The following is a 23,454-nucleotide window of genomic DNA, read 5'->3' on the forward strand; positions in this document are numbered from 1 at the left end:
TGAGGAGAAGGCTGACGGTCATGGTGCAATAGGCCAAGGCAGAGGATGTAAAAGATAATATGCATAACAGAGCAAATCCAGGGCTACAAATTTAAAAAAAAATCAAAGCTTAACATTCTTTATTTGTGTGCACACAGCATTTGCAACAAGACAGATGAGTTGAAAGCAACATTTGAGTATGACTCAACAGCTACTACAGAAACATGGCTGCAAGACTGGGTGTCCAATATTTCACCTTTCCCGAAGTGGGCTGGCGGTGTCAATGATGCACTATACCAGAGCAGAGTTGGGATATGAAGGCAGTGGATAGTAACCCTTTTAAAGGTCTCTGCCCAAAACGTCGATTGTACTCTTTTCCACAGATGCTGCCTGTCCTGCTGAGTTCCTTGAGCATTTTGTGCGTATTGCTTGAATTTCCAGCATCTGCAGAATTTCTGCTTGCAATTAGATGGTGATGTGGAATTGGTTTGGGTTGAAATCATGAACAGCAGGGGAAGGAAGACATGTGTGGAAGTAAGACTGTAGACCACCAAAATGTGAACTCAGTAGGTCAGAGCATAAATGGGGATAAATGTGTAGCAGTTAGGGTAACTCTTCCCCACCGCTGTCTATAAGGAGTTAGTACGTTCTCCCCCATGACTGCGTGGGTTTCCCCCAGGTGCTCCAGTTTCCTCCCACAGTCCAACGACATACAAGTTAAGGTTAGCAATTTGTGGGCATTCTATGTTGGCACCAGAAGCACGATAACACTTGTGGGCTGCCCCAGTACATCCACAGACTATGTTGGCCGTTAATTCGAACAACACATTTCAATGTGTTTCCATGTACTGCAACAAATAAAGCTACTCCTTATCTTTATAACAAGAGCCTGTTTGAAGGGAACTGCAAGTATCATGGGCGATTTTAATCTACATCTTGATTAGACTAGTAAGGGTACAGTAAAATAATTCATGGAATGTGTTGTTTGCATTTCAGAGCAGTGCATTGCAGAGTCCTACCCCTGTATGGGTTATTTGAGATATGCTTTTACGTAATGAGCAATGATTAATAAGAGATCTTGTGTTGAAAGAACTCTTAGGTGTAAGTAAGCACAATTCCAAAAGGAGTTTGAGGATGAACATAGGCCCATAACCAGTGTCTTCAAATTAAATATAGGCACTTATAGAAGTATGTGTGAGGAGTTATTGAACATGGACTGGGCAAACACAGAGATAAGACATAAACCAAAGAGGAAAGACATACCTCAAAGAGGAAAGAGGTAATCATTAAGAGAAGACTGAATGCAATTAAACCTAGATTTTAGTAAAGGTAAATCACAACAAATTTTCTCAAATTCTTTGAGGATGTAACAGGAGAGAGGATATCTGTAGAGGTAGTATATTTAGATTCTGAAAAGGTATTTGACCAGGTGTCAAGCTTCATTTTATCCTGGTGGGATCAGTACTCATGGTGCCTGGATTAGTCCAATATAGAACTGCTGCTCCAGAGATGGCTGGTCCCTCTGCTCTTTCCAAAGCCCCTGACTTCTCTTCTTGTGCTTAATTATAAATTATCCACATCAGAAGATATCCAGGTAAAGTCCCAGTCAATGTCATTGTACACAATTCCCTCTCCTCACTCATCAGTATCTGCCTGACTGGAACCAGAGTGCTTGCAGCCTTCATTGTCCAAGGAATCCTGAGACAAACTTTGGATAACAAATCCCAATCCTTATTGAAACCACCCACTTCCAACTTGTTCCATGTTTCACCTATCTACTAAAATCTTCATTTGTGCTTTTGCTATTTCTAAACCCAATCACTGCATTTTGCTGCTGATCGACTTCCCTCATTCTATCCACTGCAAGCTTGAACTTATCCAAAGCACTGCTGTCTGTGACTATTCATGCTCAGCTCCTTATCCCTCATGTGCTGACTGACTTACCATGGTTAATTTGGTTAAAATTGTCAATGGCTGTGCTTTGAGCAGCCAGGAATCCTTTCACTATCACTCTCCTGTGTGAAGACCTGCCCCTACAGCCTTATCAAACTGTGTCTCTGTGGAGGGTCTTTGGGCACGTTGTTATATTAAAGGCTTTCGATAAGAGGAAGGTCTGCAATCACTGCATTCTGGAAACTGCAATGGTCCTTAGTGTCTCTTGGAGAGGTAGGTGGTCATGGGCAGAGGTGGAGGAATAGTGATTGGAGGAAAGTATCGGGGGGGGGGGATGTCAGAGGTCAGTTTTTGTTTTACACACAATCACACACACACAGAGTAGTGGGTGTGTGGAATGCACTGTCAAGGATGGTGGTAGAGACAGATATATTAGAGACATTAAGAGACTCTTAGAAAGATACAGGAATTAAAGAAAAATGGAGAGTTATAAGGGAGGAGGGGCTGCCAGGGTGAAGACACATCTCTACCAAGGGAAATGTAAGGCACTCCTTCCCTCCACGAGCCTGTAGGTCACCCTTGGGCAAGGTGTAGCACTTGCTTAGCCACTGGTCAGGGTGGTCGATGGTTGTATGAGCAGCTGGTTCATATCACAAATCCTGGTTATGTGACCACTGCTGCCAGGCAATCTCTGAGGAGTGTTGATAATGGCTGGGGGGGGGGGGGGGGTGAGGGAGAGGGGTGGGGGTCACCCGACAAGAGTAAAGACATTGCCCAGAAAGTGGCGATGGCAAACTGCTTCTGCAGAAAAACTTGCCAAGAACAATCATGGTCAGAAGACCATGATCGCCTACGTCTTACGACACAGCAGATAATGTTGATGATGATGTAGGAAGGAATGAAAAGGCTGTTGTTTTGGGAGAGGTGGCAGGTTAATGCAGACAGTGGGAATACTCTCTTACCTGGACCTTCGAGATTTGTGGTAACTGCGGCTTCGACTCCGACTCCTGCTCCTACTATCATAACTATCATATGAATCTGACCTGGAATCAAGAGGGGGAAAAAAATCACAGCAATTACCGCAAAGCATTTCCTTTGTAAGTGTATTGTGACAGCACTTCATGGAAAAGAGTTTCGGAGGATACTGTCAAGCACTTCAGTGGAACTCGAGCATCCAGTTAATGCACTCTCACCATTAGCTGCACTCTAGCACTTATCAAAGAACCTAATGGAATAATTTCTACTGCATCGAGAGCTATGGTGAATCAAATTACACAGTGTGAGCTGTGGTGAGTTTCACTGCAGGGAACACAGAGGCTGTTCACACCAACAAATCTGGAAGAAGCACTCAGTAGATCCGGCAAAGGGAAACAGAGAGATGATGGGGTGGGGGGTAGGTAGGTGAGCTGCTTTAGACATCCTCCCTTGGCATCATGGTCTGTGGGCAGAAGGTTCTGCTCCACATCCTCTGGCTGATGACCAAGAGATAACACACAACATGCTGGAAGAACTCAGTAGGCCATACAGCAACTATGGAAGAAATAAACAGCATCTTGGCCAAGACTCTCTCATCAAGACCCAATATCTGATGAAGGGTCTCATACCAACTGTTTATTTTGCTCTCTGATCTGCTGAGTTCCTCCAGCACTGTGTGTGTTGGCTGGTCCATTGCATCCCAGGGGCTTTCTCTGAGAACTGCCACTAACACTATACAAACCTTAATGAGAAAAAACTACTCAAGGTACTTGACACCATGAGGTAAATTTCTCCACTACTTCCTGGGAACCTATTGACTTGAAAAACAAAATTATTTATTGCATGGGAGGACACTGGAGCATGGATGACCATTACCCAGCTCATAAATCAAAACATTTGGTACATGGAGCTTAGAAAATAGAAGGCTATGCACTAGGGAAATTCTAGGCAGTTTCTAGAATAGGATATATGGTCGGCACAACATTGTGGGCCGAAGGGCCTGTAATGTGCTGTAGATTTCTATGTTCTGTTTATCCTGGAGGAAAGCCTAAGTCCATTTCCCTGCAAGTGGTCAAAGGCATAGAATTTCAACCTCACAATTTACCTTGTTATGAACTTGCAACTTTATTATCTACCTGCACTATTCTTCATTGTTATTGTTTTACTTTGTGCTATCTCAACGTACTCTGTAAAGATCAGCTTTATTCAGTGAACTGTGTTGTTTGCATCATATCAAATCAGCGGGGATTGTGCTGGGCAGCCCATGCTTCCAGCACCATCATAATGGTGTGAACAGTATGCAAGACGAGCTTTTCACTGTGTGACAATAATAAACCAATTCCAATTCCCCTTTCACAAAGCTGCCCTACAGTGCTAGTACTAACTGTGTGGGGCCTGGGATGTTCTGGGACTGTAAGCCATCCTGAGGTGAGGAGAAGGTGCCAACATTCAGTACTTGAGCCTACAGCAGTAGCCTCCACTGGATACATACCGAGATCTCCGGTGACGGCTGGAGGAAAGGCTCCTAGAACGGCTGTGACTGTATGTTCTACTGTTGGAGAAATAGAAACAAGTGCAAGTGAGCAGGTACAAAATACACAATCCCAAAACATGCTTCCACTCTACACCATCTGTTACATACCTATATCCAGGTCAAGGCTACGTTTTGTATACCTTCCCCTCCCTCTCTCCAGTAGCCAGCTGGTAACCAGTCAGGAGCAGGGTTATAATCTGAGGCACAGTCCTGGGAGATGTGGAGGCGCTATTAACAGTAACTGACGTTGCTCTACAGAAACATTTAGTGGGTAGGAAGGCAAGGAGAATAGCTCGAGGTAACTCCTTCCACCCACGGACAACTGCTTGCATTCTCAGTGCCTGCCTGCGATGACTGTACCAGCGACCGCTGGCAGTAGCCTACAGCTTCTAAAACATGGTATAGAATTCATGGCTGTCGACACCTTGGTATTTAGGTGCAATTGTATGAGAAATCAGGTTCTAATCATTCACAGCATTTTTCTTGCAAGCTGAAATGAATGTTTCTGCTAAATAAATATATTTGCTTGCTTTAGGTTATCTACCAAAGACAAATGTTTGTGTTTTGTCTGCACCAGACTCTTTGCCAGAAGTATTAAATATCTCAAGATTTCCAACTTCATCCTGTTCTAGCTATGTTCGGACATGGAGAATTCCAACAATTATTAGATTGCACAGTGCATCAGGGTTGCAACAGATTCTGTTCGCAAGATGCAGGGGTCATTCAGTGGTTTTCCAGGGCAGAAATGGCTAATGTGAGGGGATATAATTTTAAGGTGATTAGAGCAAAGTATCGGCCGGGGGGGGGGGCAGGGGGGGGGGGGAATTGCAGAGGTTTTTTTTAAAATAGAGAGAGTAGTAACTACATGGAACACTCTTGCATTAGGGATATTTAAGAGACTTAGATTGGCACATAAATGCTAAAAGAGTGGAGGGCTTTAAGGGAGTGAAGAGTTAGACTGATTTTGAAGTAGGTTAAAAGGTCACTACAATATCATGGGCTAAAGAACTATGCCATACTGTTTTATGTTCTATATCCCATGTTCTACAACAGCAACTCTGGCCTGAATAGAGTACATTGGAGCAAACCGATTCAACAGGACGATTCAAGAGCCGCTTGGCCTGAAACACCGACTATACTCTTTTTCATAGATGCTGCCTGGCCTGCTGAGTTCCTCCAGCATTTTGTGTGTGTTGCTTGGATTTTCAGCATCTGCAGATTTTCTCTTGCTTATGATTCAAGGCTCATTCAATGACCCTTTTAGCCATCAAGGTTTGATTGATGTTCTACATATCTCTATCAAATCATGGGAATGAGGGCTGAGATTCCTTGGGATTGCAAGTGGTGTTGAAGATGTTAATATTCTAAGGCCTAATGATTGTGGAGATAAAGACTGACATAAAAAAGTGGAGGCAAAAAGGTTAAGTTGTGCTTTTATGTAATGTAGACCAAAAAATACAATGTCAAAACATGATCTTCTATTTTGCCATCAACTTGAAGTGTTAAGTGCTTCCCTCTCCATGGATGCTGCTTGAACTGCTGAGTATTTACAACAGTGTCAGGTTTAATTTCTACATATAATTTTATAGAATTTTGTAGACATTAGCTGATTAGTAAAAACAAATTATTGTTATGCCTCTCTTACAAGTGCTATTCATTCAATTAGTTCAATTATTGCAGCTCTAGAGGCCTGTCCCTTGGGCGGAAGATCTTGGCAGCAAACCAGTCAATAGTAACTTGGGTGAGTCACTCTCTGGTTACTGGAGCAATAAAGACAGAGCAGAGCTCAGTTTAACATCAATCCCTCATTCCTTTTCTTAGCAGCAGAAAATACAAAGATATTTAGTCATATAACATAGAAAACCTGCAGCACAATACAGGTCTTTCGGCCCACAATGCTGTGCCGAACATGCACTTACTTAGAAATGACCAAGGGTTACCCATAGCCCTCTATTTTTCTAAGCTCCATGTACCTATCCAGGAGTCTCTTAAAAGATCCTATCGTATTTGCCTCCATCACCATTGCTGGTGGCCCATTCCACGCACTCACCACTCTCTGTGTAAAAACTTACCCCTGACATCTCCTCTGTACCTACTTCCAAGCACCTTAAAACTGCCCTCTTGTGATAGCCATTTCAGCCCTGGGAGAAAGCCTCTGATTATCCACATGATCAATGCCTCTCAACATCTTATACACCTCTATCAGGTCACCTCTCATCCTCTGTCGCTCCGAGGAGAAAAGGCCGAGTTCACTCAACCTATTCTCATAAGGGATGCTCCCCAATCCAGGCAACATCCTTGTAAATCTCCTCTGCACACTTTCTATGGCTTCCACATCCCTCCTGTAGTGAGGTGACCAGAACTAAGCACAGTACTCCAAGTGGGGCCTGACCAGGGTCCAAAATAGCTGTAACATTACCTCTCAGTTCTTAAACTCAATCCCATGGTTGATGAAAGGCTGATGCATCATATGCCTTCTTAACCACAGTCAACCTGCACAGGAATCGAACCCTGTTCTTACAGCGACACACTTACCATTATGCTGCACCCCCCCTATCTCCAATCTCACTAACAATTTTCTACAAATCTGGAAGATAAGCCATATTGTTCTAATTAAACTGAAAGTGTTGACACTATTTTGTCATTTACTCCTCAGACTCAGCAGAGCCAACACCTTTGCTGCACAAAGGAACATGATGTGGGCAAGCCTGGGTCCCTCATGGGAGGCTTATTCAGTAGATTAAGATGCATGGGATCAATGGTAATTCAGAACTGGCTTGTCTATAGAAGACAGAAGGAAATGGTTAAAGGGACTTATTCTAGCTGGTGATTAGTGGTCCACAGGGATCTGTACTGGGATCTCTGCTGTATATAAATGACCTGGATGAAAATGTAGATGGGTGGGTTAGTAAGTTTGTAGATGACACAAAGATTGGTGATGTTGTGGATAGAATAGATGACTGACAAAGAATACAACAGGATAGATAAGTTGCAGATATGAGCGGAGAAATAACAGATGGTGTTAACCCGGCCAAATGTGAAGTGTTACACCTTGATAGGTCAAACATAAAGAGACAGAACACTGTTAATGACAAGACCCTTTACAGTGTTGATGAGCAGAGTGATCTTTGGGATCCAAGTACGTAACGCCCTAAAGGTGGCTACACTGCTTGACAGGATGGGTAAGACAACATATTGTATGCTTGTCTACATTAGTTGAGGCATTGAGTTCAAAGGTCAGGAAGTTATGTTGCAGCTTTATAAAACTCTGGAGTATTGTATACAGTTCTGGTCGATGGTTCGGAGAGACTGTTTTCTCTGGAGCGGCGGAGGTTGGAGGGAAGATCTGAGTAATCAAACAGTATCTTTGTCCCAGGGTTTAAATGTCTAATACCAGAGAGCATGCGTTTAAGGTGAGGGGAGGTAATTTTAACACTCTCATTTTACCTTTGTTAGATGAGGCACAGTACGATACTGAACTAGACAAACTGATACGGCGTGCGTGAACCAGGGCTTATAACCATATAACAATCACAGCACGGAAACAGGCCATTCCGGCCCGCCTAGTCCGTGCCGAACTCTTAATCTCACCTAGTCCCACCTACCCGCACTCAGCCCATAACCCTCCACTCCTTTCCTGTCCATATACCTATCCAATTTTACCTTAAATGACACAACTGAACTGGCCTCTACTACTTCTACAGGAAGCTCATTCCACACAGCTATCACTCTCTGAGTAAAGAAATACCCCCTCGTGTTTCCCTTAAACTTTTGCCCCCTAACTCTCAAATCATGTCCTCTCATTTGAATCTCCCCTACTCTCAATGGAAACAGCCTATTCACGTCAACTCTATCTATCCCTCTCAAAATTTTAAATACCTCCATCAAATCCCCCCTCAACCTTCTACGCTCCAATGAATAGAGACCTAACTTGTTCAACCTTTCTCTGTAACTTAAGTGCTGAAACCCAGGTAACATCCTAGTAAATCGTCTCTGCACTCTCTCTAATTTATTGATATCTTTCCTATAATTCGGTGACCAGAACTGTACACAATATTCCAAATTTGGCCTTACCAATGCCTTGTACAATTTTAACATTACATCCCAACTTCTGTACTCAATGCTCTGATTTATAAAGGCCAGCGTTCCAAAAGCCTTCTTCACCACCCTATCTACATGAGACTCCACCTTCAGGGAACTATGCACTGCTATTCCTAGATCTCTCTGTTCCACTGCATTTCTCAATGCCCTACCATTTACCCTGTATGTTCTATTTGGATTATTCCTGCCAAAATGTAGAACCTCACACTTCTCAGCATTAAACTCCATCTGCCAACGTTCAGCCCATTCTTCTAACCGGCATAAATCTCCCTGCAAGCTTTGAAAACCCACCTCATTATCCACAACACCTCCTACCTTAGTATCATCAGCATACTTACTAATCCAATTTACCACCCCATCATCCAGATCATTTATGTATATTACAAACAACATTGGGCCCAAAACAGATCTCTGAGGCACCCCGCTAGTCACCGGCCTCCATCCCGATAAACAATTATCCACCACTACTCTCTGGCATCTCCCATCTAGCCACTGTTGAATCCATTTTATTACTCCAGCATTAATACCTAACGACTGAACCTTCTTAACTAACCTTCCATGTGGAACTTCGTCAAAACCTTGCTGAAGTCCATATAGACTACATCCACTGCCTTACCCTCGACAACATTCCTCGTAACTACTTCAAAAAATTCAATAAGGTTTGTCAAACATGACCTTCCACGCACAAATCCATGCTGGCTACTCCTAATCAGATTCTGTCTATCCAGATAATTATAAATACTATCTCTAAGAATACTTTCCATTAATTTACCCACCACTGATGTCAAACTGACAGGTCTATAATTGCCAGGCTTACTTCTAGAACCCTTTTTAAAAAATGGAACCACATGAGCAATACGCCAATCCTCCGACACAATCCCCGTTTCTAATGACATCTGAAAGATCTCCGTCAGAGCTCCTGCTATCTCTACACAAACTTCCCTCAAGGTCCTGGGGAATATCCTGTTAGGACCCGGAGATTTATCCACTTTTAAATTTCTTAAAAGCGCCAGTACTTCCACCTCTTTAATTGTCATAGGTTCCATAACTTCCTTACTTGTTTCCCACACCTTACACCATTCAATATCCTTCTCCTTAGTGAATACCGAAGAGAAGAAATCGTTCAAAATCTCTCCCATCTCCCTCGGCTCCACACATAGCTGACCACCCTGATTCTCTAAGGGACCAATTTTATCCCTCACTATCCTCTTGCTTCTAATATAACTGTAGAAGCCTTTCGGATTTACTTCCATCTTATTTGCCAAACCAAACTCGTAACTTCTTTTAGCTTTTCTAATCTCTTTCTTAAGATTCCTTTTACATTCTTTATATTCCTCGAGCAATTCCTTTACTCCATGCTGCTATATCTATTGTAGACATCCCTCTTTTTTCGAACCAAGTTTCTAATATCCCTTGAAAACCATGGCGCTTTCAAACCTTTAACCTTTCCTTTCAACCTAACAGGAACATAAAGATTCTGTACCCTCATAATTTCACCCTTAAATGACCTCCATTTCTCTATTACATCCTTCCCATAAAACAACTTGACCCAATCCACTCTCTCTAAATCCCTGCGCATCTCCTCAAAGTTAGCCTTTCTCCAATCAAAAATCTCAACTCTAGGTCCAGTCCTGTCCTTCTCTATAATTATATTGAAGCTAATGCTATTGTGATCACTGGACCTGAAGTGCTCCCCAACACATACATCTGTCAGCTGACCTATCGCATTCCCTAACAGGAGATCCAACACTGTCCCATCTCTAGTTGGTACTTCTATGTATTGTTGCAAAAAACTATCCTGCACACATTTCACAAACTCTAAACCATCCAGCCCTTTTACAGAATGAGCTTCCCAACCTATGTGTAGAAAATTAAAATCTCCCACAATCACCACCTTGTGTTTACTACAAATATCTGCTATCTCCTTACACATTTGCTCTTCCAACTCACGCTCCCCATTAGGTGGCCTATAATACACTCCTATCAGTGTTACTACACCTTTCCCATTCCTCAATTACACCCAAATAGCCTCCCTAGAGGAGCTCTCTAATCTATCCTTCCAAAGCACCGCCATAAGATTTTCTCGGACAAGCAATGCAACACCTCCTCCTCTGGCCCCTCCTACTATATCACACCTGAAGCAACTAAATCCAGGAATATTTAGTTGCCAATCACACCCTTCCTGCAACCATGTTTCACTAATAGCTACAACATCATAATTCCAGATATCAATCCACGCTTTAAGCTCATCCACCTTTCTTACAATGCTCCTAGCATTAAAATAGATACATTTAAGATACTCTCCACCTCCTCCTCTCTTTTCATCCCTAGCAATGCATTCAAATTTATTATCCTTTTCTTTCTTCTCCCCTACATCTTCGGGCTGAGCGCATCCCTTCTCCATCACCTGCCTTTCCTCCCTCACACACTGTCTACTTACTTGCTCTACTGGTGAACTAACCTCCTCTCCCATAGTTTCCTCAAATTGATTTCCGCCCCCCCCCATCTTACTAGTTTAAAGTCTGCCCTGTAGCCCTAGCAAACCTCCCCGCTAGGATATTGGTCCCCCCAGGATTCAAGTGTAACCCGTCCTTCTTGAACAGGTCACGCCTGCTCCAGAAGAGGTCCCAATGATCCAGAAAAAAATGATCCAGGCTTGGGTGGGTAAGAAACAATATTGCCTGTTCATCTAACTACTGAACTATCTGGATTTATGGCCAGAAAGTGGATTATTAGTGTTTTACCGTAGCTGGATCTTTACCACAATCGAACGGCTTAATGATTATAGAATGATATATATGATTATGTGATGTATCTCTAAAAAAATAAAAATAAACAAACACTGGCATTTAATTTCAGTATCTGTAGTCCTGCTTGTTACATGTGTAGTCTGGGTTTCAGAGTTCCTGGTCTTCAGCCCATGTATAAACAGTGAACAAATTCAGAATTCAAGGACTTATATCAATGTAGTGTGATCATTCGAGCTCAGTATGTTCTCCAAAGGGCTTGTCTATCGGTGGCTGTAGAGGCTGGTTCGGGATCCACATTTCTGATGTGGCATGGCCAAGAGTAGGTGGTATAACAAGTGCCAAATGCCTACAGAACTCAGCTTTTCTGGTGGACTTCATAATTCATGACAGGAAAACATCAGCACTGAGTTTGCTCCACACAGAATCTACAATAGAGCTCTGTGAGAGCCACAGTAATTGATGGATATTGTCACCCTCTGAGTGAAGAAGTATCCCTAAAATTACTGTCAGCTCTTTTGGTGAATATTTGAAATTTATGCCCTTGTAGCGATGTGCTACACACAGCGCTGAAATAACGACATGCAGTCGGTAAGTCGTTTCGAGACTAGTTTATTCAAACTTCGCAGTGCTGGCATTTAAATCCCTAGCGCCTGCCCTCTCTGGGCGGAAATGACGTCGGAGGTGCATTACCAAAGTCTCCCCCCGCGCGCTGGCTATTTGTGAGCCGGTTCGCCTGCACAGAAAGTGGATCGCCACATAAACCCCCACCTCCCCCAGAACCGGCGATACACCCCCCAATGTCCACAGTCTGGATCAGCCTCTGTTTGAGAGGTCTGCCTCTGCGCCGCGGTGCCTGAATGTCGACCAGCTGCGCCAAGTCCACATTGGCTGGTTTGAGTCGGTCCACCGTGTAAACCTCCTCTTTCCCCCCCAATGTCCAGAACGTACGTGGACCCGTTGTTGTTGATCACCTTGAACGGCCCCTCGTAAGGCCGCTGTAGCGGCGCCCGGTGTCCGCCCCTTCATACAAACACAAACTTACAGTTTTGCAGGTCTTTGGGTACATGGGTCGGGGTCCGTCCGTGCTGTGAAGTTGGTACGGGGGCCAGGTTGCCGAGCCTTTCGTGTAGCCTGTCCAGGACTGCTGCAGGTTCTTCCTCTCGCCCCCTTGGGGCTGGTATGAACTCTCCCGGGATGGCCAACTCGGCCGACGAGGCGTGCAGATCCTCTTTGGGCGCTGTACGAATTCCAAGCAGGACCCAGGGAAGCTCGTCCACCCAGTTAGGTCCTCTCAGGCGGGCCATGAGAGCCGACTTCAAGTGACGGTGGAAGCGTTCCACCAGTCCGTTCGACTGTGGGTGGTAGACAGTTGTGTGGTGCAGCTGCGTTCCCAACAGGCTGGCCACAGCCGACCACAGGCTGGAGGTGAACTGGGCGCCTCTGTCAGAGGTAATGTGGGCCGGTACCCCGAAGTGTGCTACCCAGGTTGCGATCAGTGCTCGGGTGCAGGAATTGGCAGATGTGTCGGTGAGTGGGACTGCCTCTGGCCACCTCATGAAACGGTCTACCACCGTTAGGAGGTACCGTGCTCCTCGGGACACTGGTAGGGGGCCCACGATATCCACATGAATGTGGTCGAACCTCCAGTCGGTGGGTTCGAACTGCTGCGGCGGGGCTTTAGTGTGCCGCTGCATCTTGGCTGTTTGGCACTGCGCGCACGTTCTGGCCCATTCACTGACCTGCTTGCGAAGTCCGTGCCACGTGAACTTGCTGGAGACCAGCCGGACGGTTGTCCTGATAGATGGGTCTGCCAAACCATGTATGGAGTCGAAAACCCGCCGCCTCCAGGCTGCCGGGACGATGGGCCGAGGTTGGCCGGTAGCCACATCGCACAGGAGGGTCCTATCACCTGGGCCTACGAGAAAGTCTTGCAGCTGCAAACCCGAGACTGCGGTCCTGTAGCTGGGCATCTCGTCGTCTGCCTGCTGCACCTCCGCCAGTGCTGCATAGTCCACCCCCAGGGACAGGGCCTGGACAGCTGGTCTGGAGAGTGCATCCGCCACGACGTTGTCCTTCCCCAAGACATGCTGGATGTCTGTCGTGTACTCGGAGATGTAGGACAGATGTCGCTGCTGGTGAGCCGACCAGGGATCGGACACCTTTGTGAACGCAAAGGTCAACGGTTTGTGGTCCGTGAATGTGGCGAACGGCCTGCCTTCTAAGAAGTACCTGAAATGCCGGATTGCCAGATACAGTGCCAACAGCTCCCGGTCGAAAGCACTGTACTTGAGTTTGGGTGGTCGTAGGTGCTTGCTAAAGAACGCCAGGGGTTGCCAGCGCCCCTCGATGAGCTGCTCCAGCACCCCACCGACTGCTGTGTCGGATGCGTCCACCGTGAGGGCGGTCGGAACGTCCGTCCTGGGGTGCACCAGCATCTGCCAAGGCTTCCTTGGCTTTAACGAAAGCGGCCGCAGCCTCCTCATTTCAAGTAATGACCTTGCCTTTACCCGACATCAGAGTGTACAAAGGGCGCATGATACGGGCTGATGAGGGGAGGAAACGGTGGTAGAAGTTCACCATACCAACCAACTCCTGCAGGCCTTTGACCGTGTTGAGCCGGGGAAGTGGCAGATCGCATCTACCTTGGCGGGCAGAGGTGTTGCCCCGTCTTTGGTAATCCTGTGGCCCAGGAAGTCGATGGTATCAAGACTGAACTGGCACTTGGCCGGGTTGATCGTGAGGCCGAAACCACTCAGGCAGGAGTAGAGCTGGCGGAGGTGGAACAGATGCTCCTCACGACAACTGCTGGCTATAAGGATGTCGTCCAAATAGATGAACGCAAAGTCCAGGTTGCGTCCCACCGCGTCCATTAGCCGCTGGAATGTCTGTGCGGCATTCTTCAGGCTGAACGGCATTCGGAGGAACTCGAACAGGCCGAAAGGGGTGATGAGTGCTGTTTTGGGGATGTCTTAAGGGTGCACCGGGATTTGATGGTACCCCCAGACGAGGTCTACTTTGGAAAAGATTCTTGCCCCGTGCAGGTTTGCTGCAAAGTCCTGTATGTGCGGCACGGGGTAGCGGTCTGGAGTGGTAGCCTCATTCAGTCTGTGGTAGTCGCCGCATGGTCTCCAACCCCTGGCAGCTTTGGGCACCATGTGCAGGGGCGAGGCCCATGGGCTGTCGGACCTCCGTACGATCCCCAATTCCTCCATCCTCTTGAACTCCTCCTTCGCCAGGCGGAGCTTTTCCGGGGGGAGCCTTCGTGCGCGGGCGTGGAGGGGTGGTCCCTGGGTCGGAATGTGGTGCTGTACCCTGTGTCTGGGCATGGCTGCCGTGAACTGCGGTGCCAGAATCGATGGGAAGTCCGCCAGGATTCTGGTGAATTCGTTGTCCGATAGCGTAATGGAGTCCAGGTGTGGGGCCGGCAACTTGGCTTCACCCAGGGAGAATGTCTGGAAAGTCTCGGCATGTACCAGTCTTTTCCCTTGCAAGTCCACCAGCAGGCTGTGAGCTCGCAAGAAGTCCGCCCCCAGGAGTGGTTGGGCCACGGCGGCCAGTGTGAAGTCCCACGTGAACCAGCTGGCGCCAAACTGCAGCTTCACTGTGCGGGTGCCGTAGGTCCATATCGTGCTGCTGTTTGCGGCCCTCAGGGTGGGTCCTGGCTTCCTGTTGCGGGTGTCGTACCCCGTTGGGGGCAAGGCCCTGATCTCCGCTCCGGTGTCAACTAAGAAGCGGCGTCCCGACTGTTTGTCCCAGACGTACAAGAGGCTGTCCTGGTGGCCTGCCGCCATAGTCATTAGCGGCAGCTGGCCCTGGCCCTGGCCCTTGCAGGGCGGGCGATAACGGCGGGCTTTTGTGCCCCACCGCTGGTGGTAGAAACACCACTGTTCACTGGCCTCCTCACTCCTGCCTCTGTGTTGTGTGCGCCCCCCTGCCGGGCCTGGTCTAGTCTGCTGTTGGGCGCGTGGCCTGGTAATCTGACCGACGGATGCCACGCTCTCCCTCTTGGCTTTCCACTGCACGTCTGCCCGGGCCGCCAACTGTCCTCGGGCAGTTGCTCCAGGAACGCTTGCTCGAACATGAGGCAGGGCTTGTGTCTGTCAGCCAGGGACAGCATCTCATTCATCAATGCTGACGGCAGCCTGTCTCCCAAACCGTCCAGGTGAAGCAGGTGGGCACCCCGTTCACGCCGTGAGAGGCCAAAGGTCCCAATGAGCAGCGCTTTGAATGCTTCATATTTGCTTTCTTCCGGGGGCGACTGTATGAAATCCGCAACCTGGGCGGCCGTCTGCTGGTCAAGGGCACTCACCACGTGGTAGTAACGCGTGGAATCAGAGGATATCTGCCGAATCTGGAACTGGGCTTCTGCTTGGTTAAATCACACACGTGGTCGCAGCGTCCAGAAAGTCGGCAGTTTTAGCGAAACTGCGTGAACAGATGAAGAGTCGGTCATCTTTGGTCCAAATCCCGTTTGGACCGTCGGGGTCACCAATGTAGCGATGTGCTACACACAGCGCTGAAATAATGACACGCAGTCGGTAAGTCGTTTCAAGACTAGTTTATTCAAACTTCACGGTGCTGGCATTTAAATCCCTAGTGCCCGCCCTCTCCGGGCAGAAATGACGTCGGAGGTGCATTACCAAAGTCTCCCCCCGCGCGCTGGCTATTTGTGAGCCGGTTCACCTGCGCAGAAAGTGGGTCGCCACACCCTCTCATTATCATACTCCCACCTAACTGAAACAACCTTTATTTTCCTTGACATAATCCTTCACAGCTCTGGATTCAATCAAGTGGTAGAGGCAGGTTCGGTATTGTCATTTAAAGTAAAATTGGATATGTATATGGACAGGAAAGGAATGGAGGGTTATGGGCTGAGTGCGGGCCAGTGGGACTAGTGTAAGCGTCGGCACGGACTAGAAGGGCCGAGATGGCCTGTTTCCGTGCTGTAATTGTTATATGGTTATAAGTTGTATCCTTAATGTAATTTTTTTGTGAAAGGAAAAAAAACAGCCCTTATATCTCAAACTTTCACTTGTACCTGCAGCCCCTCGAGTGTGGTCACACAAAAGTAATCAACTTGTTCACCAGTACTTAATTGCTTTCCTGTTTCGTGCTTCTCTGGACAACTAAGAACTCCATTTTCTCAGGCATTACATTAAGGCTGCAAAGGCACTCTTATAGACTAACCTCTGGAAATGGGGATGGTCAATAAATTCTGACTACCCGGATAAATCCACATCCCACTAATAAATAGAAGTACACTGAATGCAGTTTATCTGTTTAAAGTCTTATCTGTCCTCTGCACAACAAAGAAAAGCCTCTTCTCATTGGTGATGCCTTTAATCAGAAAAGGGACCCAGTATTCCAATTCCAGTCTGACTAAGTTTCACAGACTTACACTCAATGGCCACTTTACTAGGTACATCTGCTCGCTAATGCAAATATTTTATCAGTAAATCATGTGGCAGCAACTCAACGCATTAAAGCATACAGACATGGTCAAGAGGTTCAGTTGTTGTTCAGACCAAACATCAGAATGGGGAAGAAATGTGATCTGAGTGACTTTGACCATGGAATGATTGTTGGTGCCAGACAGGGTGGTTAGAGCATCTCGGAAACTGCTGCTCTCTTGGGATCTTTGCACACAACAGTCTCTAGAGTTTACAGAGAATGGTGCAAAAAATAAAAACAAACATCAGTGTGTGGTAGTTTTGTGGGTGAAAACGCCTTGTTAATGAGAGCAGTCAGAGGAGAATGACCAGATTGGTTCAAGCTGACCGGAAAGTGACAGTAACTGAAATAACCTCGCGTTACAAACATGGTGTACAGAAGACCAGACTGGGTTTCACTTTGTGGCTACTTGATTAGGTACACTCCTGTATCTAATGAAGTGACCACTGAGTGAGTGTACATTGAAAATAAACATGTCCTAAAATATCTTATTTTCTGCACCTGTAACAACTCTTCAACAGAAAAGCATGTTGTTTTGAACTGATTAGGAATGCCACTGTGAGCACTAAAGAATACAACCATGTATAAATGCCATTTGAAATTAGGTTACCTATGGCTTGGGTAGCTTCTGTAGGAACTGCTATGGCTTGAGTGATCTCTGCTGTGCCTTCGTCTGCTTCTACTTCTGCTGTAGCTTCGTGACCTAGAATGAATTGCAAAATTTAGTGCACAGATTAATTGATCATGGGATATCATTTTAGATATTTCAACATTCCAGTTATAAGTGCATGTGACAGCAAAATAGCTATGCTTTGCGATGAGACAAAATTTGTTGTTATGCAGCAGCAGTACAGTGTAATACATAATAAAAACTGTAAATTACAGTAAATATATATTAAAAATGATAAATTAAATACATAGTGCAAAAAGCGAAGAAGAGTAGTGGGTTTAATATCCATTCAGAAATGTGATGGCAGTGGGGAAGAAGCTATTCCTGAATTGCTGAGTGTGTCTTCAGGCTTCTGTATCTCCTCCCTGATAGTAACAATGAGAAGAGGGCATGTCCTGGTGAGAGGGGTCCTTACTGATGATGCACTAAGGATGGAGTAAGGTGCTTTCCAAGTAATTCCATAATTCCTTATGACATGGGAGATGGCTATTTGGCTCATCAAGTCAATGGGGGCTCATAGAGCAATTGCATTACTCCTTTAATTCTTTCTTTAATCTATTTTCCCCACCAACTCTCTCCAGGTTCCACCACTCCCCTACATGCTAGGTGCAATTTGCAATGGTCACAAGTGACAACTGAGCTGCACTGATAGGAGGAACACAGGAAATGTTTTACCCCACAACAGATTTAAAGATATCCAATCACGGAGTCATAGAGCACTGTAGCACAGAAACAGGCCCTTCAGCCCATCTAGTCTGTGGTGAACTATTATTCTGTGTCTTGGAAATGTTGGTGACATTCTAATGTTTTCAGTTCTTATATCAGAAATGTATGGAAAAAACAGAGGAGACCAACAAGTGAAAAAATTTCAGAACAATTCTCATTTCAGGTCGCACAAGAATAGCTCCCCCGACAGTAAAGTCTAGTAGTCTAGGTCACCAAAAGTTGGAGTTATCATTAACAGTGAGGCAGTTGTACCTCCCTGCAATAAATGAAGAGACTTCTGAAATTACCTAATGAAACTTCCTCCCAAATTGTAAAGAAGATTGCTAGCACAAAGAGACTTCTTTGCAGACATAAGAGAATCTGCAGATGCTGGAAATCCAGAGCAACCCACACAAAATGTTGGAGGTACTCAGCAAGTCAGGCAGCATCAATGTAGTGGAATAAAGAGTCAATGTTTCAAGCAAAGACCCTTCACTGGGACTGGAAAGGAAGGAGATAGAAACCAGGATAAGGCAGGGGGATGAAGATGGAATACATCACTTGCCAACTCCTTCTTCCCCGCCATCTTCTTATTCTGGCTTCTTCCACCTTCATTTCCCATTTCTATGAAGAGTCTTGGAGTGAAATCTCAACTATTTATTCTCCTCCATAGACTTGTTTGTCAAGTGTTTCTAAAACATTCTACATATTTAATGAAACTTAATGATGACCAGAAGACACTATGATTGAAAAAGAACTGAATTTGTTTACAGTAGGTTAGAAACCATAAATCTTACATTAGAACATAATTCAAAGTCAATATGGAATACACCTACCTGTAAGAAGAACTGTAACTTCTTGAGTGACTCCTTGACCTACTGCTTGAGCGAGACCTTGTGCGGGAATGCGTCCTGTCCCTTGAGCTGGATCTGTAGTGACCACGTGAAGTACTTCGACTACGAGATCTGCTGTTGCTGTCCCTTGACAGCGAGTCCTCCTCACTTGAGCTTTCTTGATTTCTTTGCCTTTGGTTCAAGCGCGCTGTCCGCCGAACTTCATCAAAGAGGGAACCCGGTTTGACTTTATTTTTACTTTTGATTTCTATTTTCAGTCCTTGGGGTTTATTATCAGGTTCCGTAGTTTCTACTTTAACCTCTGTGTTAACTACGGAGCAGGCAGCTGGTACATTTGGTAATACTTTTAACGGCTTCCATTTATTACTATCAGTTAATTCATTCTCAGTCCTTGTGCTACTTTCTGTTGTATTCCCATTGATGTCAGCTGGCTGGGCAGGCTCAGCATCATTCTTTTCAGTCTTATTCGGCTCACTTTTCTCTGCTGGCACACTGCTTTCTGGTTTGACTCCAGATCCCTTTGCTCCTTTGCAATCACCAGCCCCAGACAGCGATGCTTCCTCACCGCCTTTTGGTGCCAGGGAGATGGAAATGCACTTCTCTGGTGTGGAACTCCTGACACTCTGATGCGGGTCCTTGGCTTTTTCTGCTGCGCTCGGTGCTTTTGCTACTGCAGCTTCGGTTTTCAATAGATCACCCTTCTGCTTTGGCTGCGATTCCACTTCTTTACGGTGACTTGAGGTAACAGGGGAGGATTCCTGGGGTTCTGCATTCTCTTTGACAGGGTGGATGACTTTCGCTGAGGCAGTGCAATTTATGACACTGGGTTCAGTGTCACGGCTTCCCACCTTGGGTGGTGTTTGGTGTTTGGGTGGGTTGACTTTAGGTTTCCCATCAAATGCGCCAGGCCCATCCATTTTTGCCTCCTCCTCTTCCTCTTCACCGAACTCCAGAGGAGGCTGCCAGTGGAATTTTTCTTTTGCCTTCTGTACCTTTTTGATCTTCTTCTTCTCACTTTTCTTCTTGAACTTGGCGCTTTTGGATTTAGACCTTTTCTTATTTTTAAGTTTGTGTTTGACTTTCTTCTTCCGCCTCTTCTCGCTCTCGCTGGCTGATCCTGAAGAGCTGCTGGAGGCGGAGGCCTTTCTGCCCGCTGGCTGATTGCCGCCTGCCTCGGAGCCTGACGATGCGGAAGACTTGGCACTGCAAATCTTAGACCTCGAGTTCAGTCCCCCTGTGGTTGTCTTCCCCTCTGTCTCCCCGACGTCAGATTTCTCAACCACTTCGCCCTCTTCCGAGGTTGACCGAGATTGCACTTTACTCCCCCTACTCTGTTCGGTTTCGGACTGCGTTTCTGATTTCAATCTTGCTCTCTTGTGCACTTTCTTTGTACTTTTCTCAGCTTTGCTGTGAGAGCCAGCGGCAGATTTCCTCTCTGAGGACTTGCTCCTCTCAGAATTCTTCCTTGGCTTCTGTACCTGATCATTTGCTGTGCTCGCCTTCATGTTTAAGTGGTCCTTGGCAGAACCTTTGCTGGGATGCTCATCTTTTCCCTCTGATTTCTTGCTGCTTCGATTTTTTTTGGGAAGTTCTGTCTTGGAGTTAGACGCAGCCAGTCTTTTAGATTCTGATTTTCCCTTTCCTCTCTCGTATTCATCTGAATCAATCTCACTGGAAGATTGTGAGGATGACACACTGCACTCAACACTTTCATATTTCTTCCCAGTGCTGCGCTCCCTGCTTATGTGGCTGGTTGCAGAGCTTGCCTGCTGCTCTTTATCTTGCTTATTAGAAACCAAATTTTTCTTTTTAACTTTTCCATATTTCTCTTCACTGCTAGCCACACAACCTTCTTCAGACTCATATGAACGACTAGATGATTTGGAATATGAGGATTCTCGGTAAGGGGATTTGGTTACGGACCGTGACCTAGAACTGGACCGACTCCTTGACCCAGAGGAGGAACGGGTTCGTGATCTGGAGCTAAACCCTCTACTCCTCGAGCTCTTCTGATAGCCCGAGGTTGAACTTCGATCACTCTCGTGGTCAGAGTTGTAATGCCTTCTAGTTTCTGAACTCCGATGCTGTTTCCGTAGAGATGGAGAGAGCTCATCTTCTCTGGAACACTTGGAATCTCTACTGCTCAATGTAGGTGTGGTTTCACTGAGTTTTGCCTGGGCTTCCTGGATCCGAACATAAGAAGGTTTCCAAGGCTTTTGCCCTGGTCGCCACCTTGAAGGTGGAGGACTCTCACTTAATGGAACAGCAGGAACAGCTTCAACAGTAGCAGCATGTGTTATAATTTTTTCATTTTCCTTTGAACTTACCCTTGGCGTATCAAGTTTCTTCTGGTTTAGGTTTTCAAAATGCCTTCTGGAACTCCTCTGTTTGTGCTTGGATTTTGAACTTGACTTGGATGTGGATCTACTTCTGGATGATGCAGAGCTTGAACTGGATCTGGTTCTCGACCGGGATCTGGACATGGAACTGGTTCTAGATCTTGACCGCGTTCTGGATCTCGATCTGGTTCTGGACCTAGTCCCAGTCCTGGAATGGGATCTTGATCTAGACCGGGACCTAGACCCTGATTTTGATCTAGAATAGGACCGAGATGCTGTACTAGCTGAAGAAGATAGGTGACTAGAGGATCCAGACCATACTCTTTCTGAAGAGTGCCTTGATGAAGCTGTTAATGGAGATTTCTTTTCCTGCTCAAGTGAAGACTTCGTCTTGAAGCTTGATGAGCGAACAGATTCCGAAGGTACAGAGATCTCCTTTGCTTTATACTTGTGGCCTTTCTGCTTTCTGGAATGCTTTTGCTTCTTGGACTTCTTCTTAGCTTTGATTTTCCGCCGTTCCTTTTTAGGTCTCTTATAGCGGCTAGACTTCCTCCTCCTGCGGTCATCTGAATAATATCCATCATGCGACCATGATCGAGACCACGGGGAAGCAGATCTGTCACTCCACCGCCGTGATTCTGACTTCAATCTACAGATCAGAAGAGATAAAGCTCAACTTATGCTTGAAGAGGTAATATGAAGTGAACATCAAGTTAAAGAAAGATGGTATTCCATCTCACTTTATTACAGAATGTATTTACTTGACAATAAATACTCAAAAGGAGTTGAGTGTTTCCAATATTGCTTCACTTCTGTCTTGCAATTGTAGCTGTCATTATTTTTGTTTTAAGAGAATTTTATTTTGAAATTGCAAATAAGATAAATTCAGTCAAATGGAAAAGCTATATAGTCACAAATTTAGAGGTCAACAGTATAAAATCTGGTCCTTCGACCAAACATGTCTGTCTACACTAATCCCACTTGTAGTAGGTCTGTATCCTTCTATACATTGCCTTTTTAAGTGCTTATTTAAATGCCTCTTAAGCATCCTGATTGTATCTGTCTGTACCATCTCCTTTGGTTTTTAATACCAGTAATGGGAAAAAAGAATTTACTGCTGATAATCTTTTATACTTCCAACAGGTCACCCCTCAGCCCTCTTCACTCTGGAGCAGGGGTTCCCAATCTTTTTTATGCCATGGTCCAATCCTTTCAAGGGGTCTGCAGACCCCATGTTGAGAACCCATGCTCTAGAGAAAACAAGCCCATGCAATTCCCTCTCATAACTTATGCCCTACAACCTAGAAAACATCCTGATGAATCTCCTTCACACCCTCTCCTGTGTAATCACATCCTTACTACAGTGTGGTGACAAGAATTGCAAATAATACTTCAAATACAGCCTAATCATTCCTTTATAATGTTGCAACATAACATCCCAACTTACACCATACATATGTTTTCTTCACCATCCTATCAACTTAAATTGTCTGGATTAAGCTCTATTTGCCAATTGTAAGACCAACTTTCCAATGCCAGAGGCTGAGGGGAGATCTGATAGAGGTTAATAAGATCATGAGAGGCAGTGATAGAGTAGCCAGCCTGTACCTTTATTCCCCAGGTCAATATATATAATACTAGAGGGCACACATTTAAGGTGAGAGGGGATAAGTTAGAAGGAGACGTGCGGGGCAAGTTTCTTTAAATACACACACTGAGTGGTGAGTGCCTGCAACGCGATGGCAGGGTGGTAATGGAGGCAAATACGACAGGCAATTAGGTTCTTAAGTAGGCATGTGAATATGCAGAGACAGAGGAATATGAATATTGTGTAGGCAGAAGGATTAGTTTGGGCATTTAATTACTAGTTTAATTTGTTCAGCACAACATCGTTGGCCAAAAACACTGATTCTGAGCTATACGTTCTATGGGTACATCTCGATGTGTCTTTAGATAACCTTTCTCACTATCCACAACACCAATTTGTGACTTCTGCAAGTTAGTATAATCCTATTTTAGGAATACAATTAATAATTACAGGAAGATCATATGGTCTTGAGCCTGGTGTGCCCGTCAATAAATTAACTCCACTTTCCCTTCCAATTCCAAATTATGTTACTCCCTTCCTATTTCCTGGCTTCTCTTCAGTTAATAGATATAATGAAGTTAAAGTAAATGCACAAAATTTAACATATCCAAAACA

At 45.5% G+C, this 23,454-nt stretch overlaps 1 protein-coding gene across 9 annotated transcripts in view; it reads right to left on the reverse strand.

Moving 5' to 3' along the window:
* The window catches only part of nktr (natural killer cell triggering receptor), a 243,430-nt gene that overhangs the window by 26,550 nt on the left and 193,426 nt on the right, over positions 1-23,454 (reverse strand). For 8 of the 9 annotated variants that reach the window (XM_073055021.1, XM_073055018.1, XM_073055017.1 and 5 more), the window contains 4 exons: positions 18,895-21,900; positions 17,294-17,386; positions 4,340-4,399; positions 2,835-2,915 (listed from right to left, as the gene is read on the reverse strand). In XM_073055021.1, the coding sequence (XP_072911122.1) occupies positions 2,835-2,915; positions 4,340-4,399; positions 17,294-17,386; positions 18,895-21,900 (3,240 nt within the window). The remainder of the gene's footprint in view (positions 1-2,834; positions 2,916-4,339; positions 4,400-17,293; positions 17,387-18,894; positions 21,901-23,454) is intronic. The other variant, XM_073055020.1, reaches the window with a different exon arrangement.

This window comes from Hemitrygon akajei, chromosome 8 (genome assembly GCF_048418815.1).
Source record: "Hemitrygon akajei chromosome 8, sHemAka1.3, whole genome shotgun sequence".
Classification (NCBI taxonomy): Eukaryota; Metazoa; Chordata; class Chondrichthyes; order Myliobatiformes; family Dasyatidae; genus Hemitrygon; species Hemitrygon akajei.